We start from the raw sequence: 14,422 nt of genomic DNA, 5'->3' as shown, positions 1-14,422 counted from the left end.
GATTTGTTTAATCTCTGTGTATCACCTGAGGCCAGTCACTTCCCTGGGTATATGTAGGGGTTTACAACCACTTTAAGCATATGATGTTGGCTGGGTGGTTGCTGGGGTTTTTCGATCTTAAAACTAAGTATAATTATTATTATTTTTTTTTTTTTTAGGTACCTGCAGTTGAGAAACGCAGTCCTGGTGCAATTCCCTGCTCCTATCACTCTTGAGTCGGACCCATCAAAACCTAGAGTATTATGGGGAAACCGTTATACTCTTTATGACTTAGACTTTCCCTGGCCTTTGCTACTACCTCAAATCGCACATACCAGAAATGGCATGTTGATTTCCCAAACTTGGATTAGAAAGTCTGGGATGCCTACATGAGCCAATACGTCACCACTATGATTTCCACTCAAGATTGCTTTACACAGCTAAAATTTCTTCATAAAGCCTATTTTACCCCACAACAGTTAGCCACCATACCTCATTTGGCTGAACCCTCCTGTACACACTGCCACTCCTCTAGTTTTCTCCATATAGTGTAGTTCTGTCCCTCCAGTCAGTCCTTTTGGATGGCAATGGTTGCTGAACGTAATAGAAGAAGTGACTCAACCCTTGGATTAGACCCTAAGTAGCCCTTCTGGTTATTTTAGATGCAGTATAATTGTGTCGTTATGGTAAACTATCTTCTATGCTGTTTATTGTGCCCATAGGGAAATTCTGCTCAAATGTAAGTCACCCCACCCTCCTACTTTAACCTCCTGGCATACTGCTATTGATAAAGTTTGTCAATGTATAAATTACCTATGCAATTAGAGATTGTCCAGAAAAGTTTGTTAAGTTTTGGTCTGCCTGGGGTTCTACTAATGTCTGACGTAAAAGTAACTGGGCATTTTTGCACTGTAGCCCTGTCTTTGTTGATTGAGATCATGTCATTCCTTGGTTATTACAGCTTCCACCCGCCTTTTCCTCTTCCCTATACCCTTTACGCATCTCCTTCTCTTTTCCACTTTCACCCCCTCAACATGTCTTTTCTTCTGCTCCTTTGTGACTGTTCCAATATTAGCCTTGTACAAGTTTTTTTCTCTTTACCAGCTTGATGGAGATTTTCTTTTAAAAGGAATATTTGTTTTCCGATATATGTAATCCAGTTGGTATTGGCTGTCCACATGGTTAGATTGGCCTATGCCTGTGACTCCTCTATTGGTCATCAGTATGGATTTTGAATGCTGCATTGTTTGTACTTTGCTATATTTTTTTAATAAAATATTCTACCTGTAGTAGATGCATTGTCAATTTCATGGAAAAGAAAAAATAATGCTCAACTTAAAAATCACCTTTGTATACACAGAGGAAGCAATGGTAAAAAAAAAAAAAAAAATATATATTTTTTTGTGCATACATGAATGGTAAAAGCTGTTAAATGTTAGTATGTACAGATAACGATCAGAAATCTGAAATATTATTGGGGAACGAACACATTTTAGTGATAATAAGTCCTGGCACACATCACATAAAGATATAAGCTGATAATAGTGAAAGTCCTTTTGGAATGTCTATATATCTTTGATCATAGTCTTGAAAGAAAACAGGCTGTCATGATCCAGCTAGAAGTGTATAGGTCTGGATCATATTTTCACAAACATTTTAACATCACAGTCATCATCCAGCCAGGAAAGAAAATAATCCAGGATACACATGACATTTTAACAACACCGTGTCAACTAGAGACCAAATATTTGATTTGTGTGCTTGCGCAGCAGGGATCCACACAAGTGTATTCTTACTAGACAATCTAGAGCAGCCTTTCTCAACCAGAGTACCGTGGAACTTTAGGGTTCTTCCAGAGGTTGCTTAAGCACTTACAGACCACCTGCCGTCGTTATATGTCCATACTTTGAAGAGGAGTATCGTTGTTATGGTAGCAGCTAGCTGCCATAACCCCAGTATCCTCTTCTTCAGCGGGTGGTCTGCTTTCAGATAAAACTGGTTAGTGCGGTGGATTTCCTGAGAGATCACTTTTTCCGGCAGCAGGAGAGCCCACCCCTCCCGCCATGCTCCGAGGCCCTCCGCTGCTTACCAGAGCCGTCGGTAGCGACGGAGGCAATCGGATCCTCTCCCTGGCTTGGTATGGAGATGAGTGAGGGGAAGATGGCCCTCACCCATCTCCATACCATTGCAGGGCAGAAGAGATGTCAAAACATCACTTCCACCCATAGCCCTTAAAGAGGCTTTTTTTTTTCAAATGACATTACATTTTTTTTTTTTTATTGCATTTTAGTGTAAATATGACATCTGAGGTGTTAAAACGAGGAAAAGGGGTATTGGGACTTTAAATAAAGAAAGCACCAAGCACCTGCCTCCATCCCTGTCATTAGTTTGTAAAGGGGGAAAAAGAGGTGGGACTTTATATGACGCACACAGCAGCAAAGTCAAGAGACTGGGAAGAGTCAATAGACTGGGAAGTTATGATTATTTATATTGTATAATCTCTTATGAAACATTCTGGGCATCAAACTTCTACACAACAAACTTATGATTAATTAAACATAAATTACATAATAATCCACAATCCAATAGACATTCATATATAATATAGATATAAATGGCAGTTGATATATATATATATATAGAAAACGGTTATAATACAACTGAAGCTTGAGTGGCCTGAGTGACCTTCCTGAACTCCTCTGAAACCAGTGAAAGGAGTGAACCAAAAAAGAGGAGGGTAAAATAACAGAATTACTGTGATGAATTATTCTAGGTATGGGTTAGATCATATTAAATCTTGATGATCCATGATTGAAATAATGGAAAAAAATTGATAGCTCTACGCGCTTCACGACCTTATAGCCACTCATCAGGAGCATAAACCATGGAATGGGTCTAAAAATAAAAAACATACAAATCTTGATTGTTTCAAAGATTATAATATGGAAAATTAAAAAAATGGAGTTTAAAAATAGAATGAAAAATATGATTTCTAAAAGGTTGTACATCCAATTCACATCTGCATCCATCGAAGAGCAGCCTGCGAGGGCGATGAAAACTTTTTTTTTTTACATAGAGTAACATCAGCAGTTATTGTAGAACTTAGCGAAGGACAGGTCTCTACCGGGTGGTGACCTAGAAGCCCAAGATTACACAGGGTATGGGGCGCCAAATCCTAAGTATTTGAATCAAATATACATTATATTGTAAAAATAGATCTGGACTTTATAGGCACCCCAAGGATCATAACCCACTAAAATATAATGATTTTATTGGATATTCGTAAAAACACAGACCTATCGTAACCCAACTTGCCTGTTTGCTATGGGACATATACAGTTGTGCTCCACCGCCTGTGGAAAGCAATTCCACATCCTTGCCGCTCTTACAGTAAAGAACCCTCTACGCAGTTTAAGGTTAAAACTCTTTTCTTCTAATTTTAGTTAGTGGCCACGTGTCTTATTAAACTCCCTTCCGCAAAAAAGCTTTATCCCTATTGTAGGGTCACCAGTATGGTATTTGTAAATTGAAATCCTATCCCCTCTCAAGCGTCTCTTCTCCAGAGAGAATAAGTTCAGTGCTCGCAACCTTTCTTCATAACTAAGACCAGACCAATTATTAGTTTAGTTGCCCTTCTTTGTACTCCCTCCATTTCCAGTATATCCTTCCTGAGGGCTGGTGCCCAAAACTGGACAGCATACTCCAGATGAGGCCAGACCAAAGTCTTGTAGAGTGGGAGAATTATCACTTTATCCCTGGAGTTAATCCCCTTTTAATGCATGCCAATATTCTGTTTGCTTTGTTAGCAGCAACTTGACATTGCATGCCATTGCTGAGCCTATCATCTACTAGGACTCCCAGATACTTTTCCATCCTAGATTCCCCCAGAGGTTCACCCACTAGTGAGTTGATTGCATTCATATTTTTGCCACCCAAATGCATTATTTTACATTTTTCCACATTAAACCTCATTTGCCAACCCCATTAATTTGTTCATATCTTCTTGCAAGGTTTTCACATCCTGCGGAGAAGTTATTGCCCTGCTTAGCTTAGTGTCACCCGCAAATGCATCGACTGAGCTGTTTGCCCCATCCTCCAGGTGGTTTATGAACAAATTAAACAGAATTAGTCCCAGCACAGAACCCTGCGGGACCCCACTTCCCACCCCTGACCATTCAGAGTATTCCCCATTTATCACCACCCTCTGAACTCGCCCTTGTAGCCAGTTTTCAATCCATATACTCACCCTATGGTCCATGCCAACAGGCCATACTTTCCACAGTAAACGTTTATGGGGAACTGTGTCAAATGCTTTTGCAAAATCCAGATATACCACATCTACAGGCCTTTCTTTATCTAGATGGCAGCTCACCTCCTCATAGAAGGTTAATAGATTGGTTTGGCAAGAACGATTCTTCATGAATGCTGATTACTGCTAATGATACAGTTGTCATTAGCAAATTCTTGTATATAATCCCTTATCATCCCCTCCAAGAGCTTGTATGCTATTGATGTTAGGCTAACTGGTCTGTAATGCCCAGGGGTGTATTTTGGCCCTTTTAAAAATATTGGTGCTACATTGGCTTTTCTACAATCAGCTGGTACTATTCCAGTCAGTAGACTGTCAGTAAAAATTAGGAACAATATCAAAATCCTGGCTAAAATATTGGCCACCAAACTTAAAATAATCTCGTCACTTATCCACCCCGATCAAACGGGGTTTATGCCCGGGAAAAATACAGCCATGAACATCCGTCGCTTATATATGAACATTCAGGCGGGGCACGACTTGGTGGGTTCGAGGGCAGTGGTGTCCTTGGATGCGGCCAAGGCCTTCGATTCCATCGAGTGGGATTACCTTTGGGAATGCCTGGGACAATTCGGTTTCGGCCCCAATTTTGTGAAATGGGTTACATTGCTCTACTATCGGCCGATGGTTAGGGTCGCGGTTAACGGGTGGGTGTCGGGCCCCTTCCCCCTTGGGCGGGGAACCCGCCAGGGATGCCCGCTCTCCCCTTTTTTGTACGCTCTTGCGGCGGAACCCCTGGTGGCCAGGCTCCGAGCACACCCGGGAGTGGTCGGCCTTCGCAGTGGCTCCCTGGTGGAATCAGTGAGTATGTATGCGGATGATACTCTTTTGTATTTGAGGGATGAGGGGCCATCGCTGCGGACAGCCCTTGAGGTGATAGAGGAGTTTGGCAACCACTCTGGCTTACGAATAAACTGGTCCAAATCGCAGATTTTGCCCCTGGACGTGTCTGCACCTGACCGTTGCGCGGCCTCCCTCCCGCTATCCAGGGTATCCGAGATCCAGTATTTGGGGATACGAATTACAAGGGAACCTCGGGACTACATCCTACATAATATCGAACCCCTTTTTTTATTTTTGAAAGCATGTACCCAGGCCTGGTCCTCTTGGGGTTATGGGCAGGGTTAATCTGTCTAAAATGATTTTGTTGCCCAAGCTCCTCTATGCGCTTTGGCACTCCCCGGTTATGATCCCATTCCGGATTTTTAAATTGCTAGACAATATTCTTAACACTTTAATTTGGGGCTCATCTAGACATAAGTTGGCTTGCAATACCCTTAAGAATCCATCCTGTTCAGGGGGGGGCAGCCCTCCCAGACTTCCGCACTTATTATATGGCGGCACAACTTTCGCATTTCCATCACCTGCACAGATCGGATGGAAAGAGATATCAGACGCTGGTGGGTAGAGGGGAGGGTCTCCACACTCATACTCCCATCCAGATGCTTTTTTGTGGGGGGAGGGAGGGAGACACCCAAACTCAACTTTTATCCTACCACAGAAAGATTTGGAGGTTGGCGCTGGGGGTTATCGGTGCCGACTTCCACCACTCACATACCCCCCTGTGGTGCAACCCCCAGCTGCGGGAGCTACTGTGTATCCCTGAGGTTGAACTGTGGGCCTCTAGGGGTATTATATCTGCACCAAGTTATATCTCCACTTGGAATACGTGATTTTTCCTCGTTACAGGCGAAATTTGACCTGCCCCACTATATGCAATTCTGTTACTTGCAGCTACGACATGCACTTAGATCCCAGTTTGCTGAAGGCCTCCCAAACGTCCAAGCATTAACCATGATTGATTTGATATTGGGTGACAACCCGGCTCAATTGATCTCAAATATGTATAATTTATTAAGGTCTCGGGTGGTGATGCAGATTTCTGAGAGAGCCAAGGTCACATGGGAGGAGGATTTGGGTCCGTTGGAGGGGTCGGATTGGGACGAGATGTTGGAGAATATTAAGCAGGTATCATTGAAGTTGCCTGATCGCCTTAGGCAATTGTACATAATCCATAAATCATATCTTACCCCTGCCAGGTTGGCGAAATTCCGATCCGGTTACAGCCCGGGGTGCACTATGTGCCCCAGCCCCACTGGAACATTTTATCACTTAATATGGGCATGTCCTGAGATCCAATCATATTGGGCACAGATAATCAACTTCTTACATGATCATATGGGCTCACCCCTCCCACTGGACCCAAAAGTGTGTGTGCTGGGTATGTTTCCGGACATTAATCTTGATGCATACCTGGTAACGTTTTTACACTCAACGCTATTTATTGCGAGGAAACTGATAGTGAAATATTGGATGCATCCGACTCCTCCTCTAGTCCGAGAATGGATCATAGAAATTAACAGTAAATTGCCATACATAAAATTAGTATATAGGCACCGCGGCTGCCCAGCCAAATACAATAAAGTGTGGGATAGGTGGCTGGAAACCTTGAAAACATGTATAGATTAGACTGGTTACGCTATGGGGCTTTGATATTGTCCACCCCCCGAGGTCCTTTTTCTTAGCTGGTCGGGTCAGGGACTCGCTACCCATACTGGGGACGAGGCTGGTCTGTGTGGACTGGATGGACTATGTGCCTAGGGGTGTACGGTGATAAGCTTATGACAGGGGAGGTGAGATGTTGTTATTGATATGATATTCTGCTCCTCACAGTGTATATTTTTTTCTGTACTAGGGGTAAACCCCCGACGGTGATTATCTCCTGTCTGAGTCTTATGTCTGTATATACCGTATTTCGATTTCTCAAACGTTCAATAAACTTGTGCCTGTTTTAAAAAAAAAAAATAAGAACAATGGTCTGGCAATTAATTGACTGAGTTCCCTAAGTACCCTTGGGTGCAAGCCATCTGGTCCTGGTGAGTTATTAATATTAAGTTTCCCAAGTATATTTCTAATTCTGTCTTCTGTTAGCATGAGGGTTCTTCCTGTGATGTGTCACGAGAATAAACACTGCAGTTTTGGTTACTGAAGTCCCCGATTCCCTTGTGAAGACTGAGGAGAAGAATAAATTCAACACCTTCGCCATCTCCCCATCCTTTGTAACCAGATGTCCTTCCTCATTCTTTATGGGGCCAATATGGTCTGTCCTTCCTTTTTTTACTGTTTATATAATTTATATGTGTATTTCGTGTTATATCTTAGCTGCCCTAATTGTTGCACCTTTACATATTTTGTTGCATTCTTTGTAAAGTCTGAATGCTGATGATCCCTCAGCCTTGTATTTTTCAAAGGCCTTCTACTTTGCTTTTATATGCATTTTTACAGTTAAGCTATCCAGAATTTAAAGGTTAATTTCCCACATTTGTGTCTTTTTAAATCACAATTAGTGTCTGTGTAATAGTCAATGAGTTTGTTAGCTCTCACATGGATGCACTAATCAGGCTAGACACTGAGCCATGAGGAGGTAGAAAAGAACAGTCAAAAGAACTGAGTAACAAGGTAATGAAACTTTACAAAGATGAAAAAGATAACCAAAGCTTCAAATATGCCAGTCAGTACTGTTTAATCACTTAAAGTGGTTGTAAACCCTTACAAACCACTTTGACCTACAGGTAAACCTAGATTAAGGCTTACCTGTAGGTCCAAGAAATATCTCCTAAACCTATACGGTTTAGGAGATATTTGCCCGAAGACAGGCACCGCTGTCTATGGCGAATGCGCCGCAGACAGCAACGCGCAGGCGCACTGAGCGCGGCATTTCCAACAACGCGCGTGTCGGCTCCCGTGCGCATGCGCGGGAGTGACGTCATCGCGGAGCTGCGAGACCCCACCGAAAAGATGGATGCGCCGGACTACAGGGGACAGCGGTGACATCGCTGGCTCCTGTGTCAGGTAAGTGACACATAATGGGCTACTATGCAATGCATAGTAGTCCATTATGCTTTGCCTTTGCAGGGAATGAAAGAGGAAGTAAACCCTGATGGGTTTACTTCCTCTTTAATAAGAAGTGGACAATTTGGGGAACTCTTGATACCAAGCCAAGGTCAGGTAGCTCAAGAAAGATTTCGGCCACAACTGCCACAGAAACTGTTTGGGATACCCACAGGTAACCTCAGGAGAAATACAGGCTGCTCTGGAAAAAGATGGTGTGGTTGTTTTTAAGGAGCACAATATGATTATACTTAAAGCATGGTCAAGTTGCCAGAAAGAAGCCTTTACTGTACAAGTTCCACAAAAAGCCTGGTTACAATATGCCCAACACCACCTTGACGTGCCTCATTGTTTTTTTGTGGCATTGGCGCAGTAAAGGTTCCTTCTGGCAGCTCGACCATGCAGCTCTTTTTTGTTCAAGTATCGTGAATTGTGCTACTTAAAAACAACTACACAGTCTTTTGGAGAGCAGCCTGTATTTCTCCTGCGGTTACCTGTGGGTTTTTCTTTGTATCCTGAGCAATTCTTCCGCCAGTTGTGCAATCTTTCTTGGTCTACCTGACCTTCGATTGGTATCAAAAGAGCCCCTAATATCCACCTTTTAAAAGGTGATTAAACAGTACTGGCTGGCATATTCAAGGCTTTGGATATCTTTTTAAATCCTTTTCCATCTTTGTAAAGTTTCATTTCCTTGTTACACAGGTCTTTTGACAGTTCTTTTCTACCTCCTCATGGCTCAGTGTCTAGCCTGTTTAGTGCATCCATGTGAGCGTTAACAAATTCATTGACTATTTATACACAGACACTAATTATGATTGAAAAGTCCACAAATGTGGGAAAATAACCTTCAATTTCTGAATGGCTTAAATCTAATGTAAAAATACATATAAAAGCAAAGGAGAACTTTTTTGCAAGTTTTTTGCCATGAGCAGTCATATTTTCAGTATAAATGCTAAAATGTCACAATTTCTCCCAGGGTATGCAAACTTTTGAGCACAACTGTACCCACCTGACATCACAGAAATCAGCCCAGGCACCGCGTTATCCCAACAATGGAAGTCTGGATCCACCAGGTGCCAGGACCGATACCCGTCCCAGAATGCCTGAGACGGAGCTCTCTGCCCCTCCACAGCTCAGCGCTCCAGTGAGCGACAATCAGCAGCTCTCTGCTCGGGGAGCTGTGAGACCCGAGCCATTGGTGATGTTCGATCGCTCTGTTCTCAGTGCAGAAGCGCCAGGGGACAGATGCTGCATCAGACCGATGCTGCATCCACCTAGGTAAGTATAAAACTAAAAAAAAAAAATATATTATTTTAAAGCAGGTTTAGGCAGCTGATATGCAGAACAAATGCACATCAGAAGGAGGCTTTAGGTAAAACGCAACTGATGATGAACTGGGCATTATCTCAGAAATGTCTTAGCCTCCGTTCACACTGGTGCAGTTTTGAAATTGCTCTACTTCAGCACGATTTCAAAGCGGCACACCAGTGCGATTTGCACTGCCGATTTCACTGTGGCTTGCAAATTCATTTAACAGAAGTCAATGCAAGTTGCAGTGAAATCGGAAAAAAGTACTGCAGGAACCTTTTTCAGAGTTGCGGCTATTTGAACAGTTTCATTGCCAGCGATGACTTGCGACTTGTCAAACGATTTGGAACTGCCAAATCGCATTACAAATTGCACCGGTGTGAATGGGGGCTAGATCTGATCTCAAGTGCAAGAAGAATACACTTGACAGGAAGTGGCATTTGCCCATCAACACAAGCAAGTCTCTCTGTCATGTTGGGTTTATTATGCAAGTGATTGATTCTACTAAAACGGACTGCATACATGGAATGATCTAGCAAAGAGCAATAGGTGAAGTTGTGAAAAGATTATATCGCTAAACAAGCACCCTGTATGGATTAACTTTTTGGAGTTCTTTTTAGGCGAACATAAACAGTTTTGAAACGTCATGTAATTTGGTCCATTCGTAATTTAGAACAATAATAGCACACTAGAATTTGATTAGTATTGCTACATTCGTGGTTTTATATTTTGGTAACACTTATTTGTATGCGACTGCTGACTTTTTTTTTTTCACTACAATTTCACTTACTTGAACTTCCCAAATTGGAGGCATCTGTGAGCAATAAAAAACCTTCATACGTTCACTCACAGGAGGGCTTTTTTCTTCAAACTGTTCTGCTAAGGCCTAGAAAATAAAAAATAAAAGAAGACATTTTTTTCACATGAAATACAAATAAAACATAAATGGTAGATTCTCCAATATATGTTTTCATATACTTTTAGGGGCACTTTGTAAGTCGTTTAACCTTTTAACTCAACACGTTTGATGTGTTTTCATGCATTAAAGCTAGCTAAAAGAACTGACAATGCATGCATTTTTATAATGCAATGTTTGATTGGACAATTCAAGTATTTTAAGAGCCTAAACAATACATAATCTAAGAAAAGTTGGTTTGGTTCTACTCCACCAATAGCATTACTTGGCTGGAACATACAGAATAAAAGGAGGAAAATGAAATGAAACCCAAGAAACTAATATATACCAAATTGTCAAGTAATGGAGATACACAAAGGCAAGCATGTTTGAGGTCCAGCCTGGGTAGAAAAGCTTCCTGATAGCTTTCTCTATAGATAAAGTGGAAGAGTAACTTGAGGGAAAGAAGTGTGTTAATCGCAGGATTTTCAGGGGAAGATATAAAGAAAGCAAGCTTTAAAAAAGAAAATGTATGCAGGCATCTAAGGATGGGTAAGCTGCAATACGTTTTGGTTTTGGAGTTTGGATATGCTTTACATCTAAATGTGCCTTTATCTTTCCGTATCTCATTTCTACCTCTGAAATCAGACACATAATGGATAAGAAATGAGCCAGAGCACCAATTCCAAGGCATGTAAACTTTAACCACTTCAGCCCCGGAAGGATTTACTCCCTTTCCTGACCAAGCCCTTTTTTTGCGAGATGGCACTGCGTCACTGACAATTGTGCAGTCATGCGACACTGTACCCAAACAAAGTTGGTGGATGTCCTTTTATCCCACAAATAGTGCTTTCTTTTGGTGCTATTTGATCGCCTCTGCAGTTTTTATTTTTTGTGCTACAAAGAGCAACAATTTTGAAAAGAAAGCAATATTTTTTACTTTTTGCTATAATAAATATCCCCCAAAAATATATAAAAAAAACAAACTTTGCTTTGTCGACGTATAGCGGCATTAGCCAATCAGCAAGTGGTTAAATAAATTGCCAGCTAATATACAGTATATACAGTGTCTTGCAAAAGTATTCAACCCCCTTGGCTTTTTACCTATTTTGTTACATTACAGCCTTTAGTTACATTTTTTTTTTTTTTCATCTGAATTAAATGTGATGGATCATAACACAATCGTCTAAGTTTGTGAAGTAAAATTAGAAAAATATATACATAAAACTGTTTTTCAGAAATAAAAAAACTGATAATTGGCACGTGCGTATGTATTCACTCTTTGTTATGAAGCCCATAAAAAGCTATGATGCAACAAATTACCTCAATTACAGTCACATAATTAGTGAAATGATGTCATTACATATACACACCTTTTTGAAAGGCTCCAGAGGCTGTAACACCTAAGCAAGATGCACCACTAACCAAACACTGCCATGAAGACCAAGGAACTCTCCTAACAAGTAAGGGACAATGTTGTTGAGAAGTACAAGTCAGGGTTAGGTTATAAAAAAAATATCCAAATCTTTGATGATCCCTAGGAGGAGCATCAAATCTATCATAACCAAAAGGAAAGAACATGGCACAACAGCAAACCTGCCAAGAGACGGCCACACACCAAAACTCATGGAACGGGGCAAGGAGGCCAGAGAGTCAGCACAGAGACCTAAGGTAACCCTGGAGGAGCTGCAGAGTTCCACAGCAGAGACTGGAGTATCTGTACATAGGACAACAATTAACCGTACGCCCCATAGAGTTGGGCTTTATATGGCAGAGTGGCCAGAAGAAAGCCATTACTTTCAGCAAAAAACAAAATGGCACATTTTGAGTTTGCGAAAAGGCAATGTATGGAAGGTGCTCTGGTCTGATGAGACTAAAATTCAACTTTTTGGCCATCAAAGAAAATGCTATGTCTGGCATAAACACAACACATCACATCACCCAAAGAACACCATCTCCACAGTGAAACATGGTGGTGGCAGAATCATGACGTGGGGATTTTTTTTCAGCAGTCGGGACTGGGAAACTGGTCAGAGTTGAGAGAAAGATGGATGGTGCTAAATACAGGGATATTCTTGAGCAAAACCTGTACCACTCTGTGTATGATTGGAGGCTAGGACAGAGGTTCACCTTCCAGCAGCACAATGACCCCAAACACAATTCTAAAGCAACACTTGAGTGGTTTAAGGGGAAACATGTAAATGTGTTGGAATGGTCTAGTCAAAGCCCAGACCTCAATCCAATAGAAAATCTGTGGTCAGACTTAAAGATTGCTGTTCACCAGCGCAAACCATCCATTTTGAAGGAACTGGAGCAGTTTTGCCAGGAGGAATGGGAAAAAATCCCAGTGGTAAGATGTGGCAAGCTTATAGAGACTTATCCAAAGCGACTTGGAGCTGTGATAGCCACAAAAGGTGGCTCTACAAAGTATTGACTTTAGGGGGGGAGGGGGGGGTGAATAGTTATGCACATTGACTTCAGAATAAAAATAAATAAAAAAATCTTCAAAGTTGTGGGCATGTTCTGTAAATTAAATGATGCAAATCCTCAAACAATCCATGCTAATTCCAGGTTGTGAGGCAACGAAATTCGTAAAATGCCGGGGGGTGGGGGTGAATACTTTTGCAAAGCATTGTAGGTGTTACTGCAGATGTTCATAAAGGGTGGTATCTTTCTTTATAACAGCAAAACACAATAAATGCAGTGTGCTGGCATAAAAAATAAGCCAACCTCCAAAACATCTATATCTCTGAACATCAACACATGCTCATTTTAACCACTTCAGCCCCGGACCAATTGTCAGCCTAAGGACCAGAGGTCTTTTTACAATTTCGCACAGCACTGCTTTAACTGGTAATTGTGCGGTCATGCAATGTTGTACCCAAATAGAGCTTTCTTTTGATGGTATTTGATTGCCTTTGCGATCTTTATTCTTTACGATATAAAAGGAAAAAGACTGAAATTTTTTTTAAAAATATATATTTTCTACTTTTTGTTATAAGAAAAATTGAATGAACTACATTTTAGTCATACATTTAGGCCAAAATGTATTCAGCCACATGTCTTTAGTAAAAAAAATGTCAATAAGCGTATATTTATTGGTTTGCGCAAAAGTTATAGCGTCTACAAACTAGAGAACATTTTCTGGAATTTACACAGCTTTTAATTTATGACTGCCTATCTCATTTCTTGAGGTGCTAAAATGGCAGGGCAGTACAAACCCCCCCCCCCCCAATGACCCCATTTTGGAAAGTAGACACCCCAAGGAAATTGCTGAGGGGCATGTTGAGCCCATTGAATATTTTTTTTGTCCCAAGTGATTGAATAATGACAAAAAAAAAAAAGTTTACAAAAAGTTGTCACTAAATGATATATTGCTCACACATGCCATAGTTATATGTGGAATTGCACCCCAAAATATATTCTGCTGCTTCTCCTGAGTATGGGGATACCACATATGTGGGACTTTTTGGGAGTCTAGCTGCGTATGGCACCCCAAAAACCAATCACTGCCTTCAGGATTTCTAAGGGTGCAAATTTTTGATTTCACTCCTCACTACCTATCACAGTTTTGAAGGCCATAAAATGCCAAAATAACACAACCCCCCCCCCCCCCAAATGACCCCAGTTTGGAAAGTAGACACCCCAAGCTATTTACTGAGAGGCATGTGGAGCCCATGAAATATTTTATATTTTGCCACAAGTTGCAGGAATATTACATTTTTTTTTTTTTTTTTTTTTTTTGCACAAAGTTGTCCCTTAATGATATATTGCTCACACATGGCACTGCCTTCAGGATTTAAATATAAAATGCTACCAAAAAAAAACTGTTAGTGATCGCAGGGATCAGGCCTGACTCTGTGAATGCTGCAGTTATGCGTTTAGTGTTTTGCAAGTGACAGTGATCGATTGATACTGCACTTGGGTGGGCTGGGCAGAGGGGCAAAACGCAGGTGCTAGCAGGTATCTGGGCTGATCCCGCTAACAATGCGTTTTTTTGGAACTCTAAACTGCTGGGGACGCTAGGATAGATCTGATCA

General features: G+C 41.4%; 1 protein-coding gene across 1 annotated transcript in view; it reads right to left on the bottom strand.

Moving 5' to 3' along the window:
- The window catches only part of TTC27 (tetratricopeptide repeat domain 27), a 626,083-nt gene that overhangs the window by 102,189 nt on the left and 509,472 nt on the right, over window positions 1-14,422 (bottom strand). The window contains exon 12 of the mRNA XM_077486426.1: window positions 10,278-10,373. Within this exon, the coding sequence (XP_077342552.1) occupies window positions 10,278-10,373 (96 nt within the window). The remainder of the gene's footprint in view (window positions 1-10,277; window positions 10,374-14,422) is intronic.

This window comes from Lithobates pipiens, unplaced genomic scaffold (assembly GCF_037356315.1).
Source record: "Lithobates pipiens isolate NorthernLeopardFrog02 unplaced genomic scaffold, aLitPip1_a1.2 Scaffold_18, whole genome shotgun sequence".
Taxonomy (NCBI): domain Eukaryota; kingdom Metazoa; phylum Chordata; class Amphibia; order Anura; family Ranidae; genus Lithobates; species Lithobates pipiens.
Note: the sequence above shows the minus strand (reverse complement) of the source record. Positions and strands in the feature narration are given on the sequence as shown.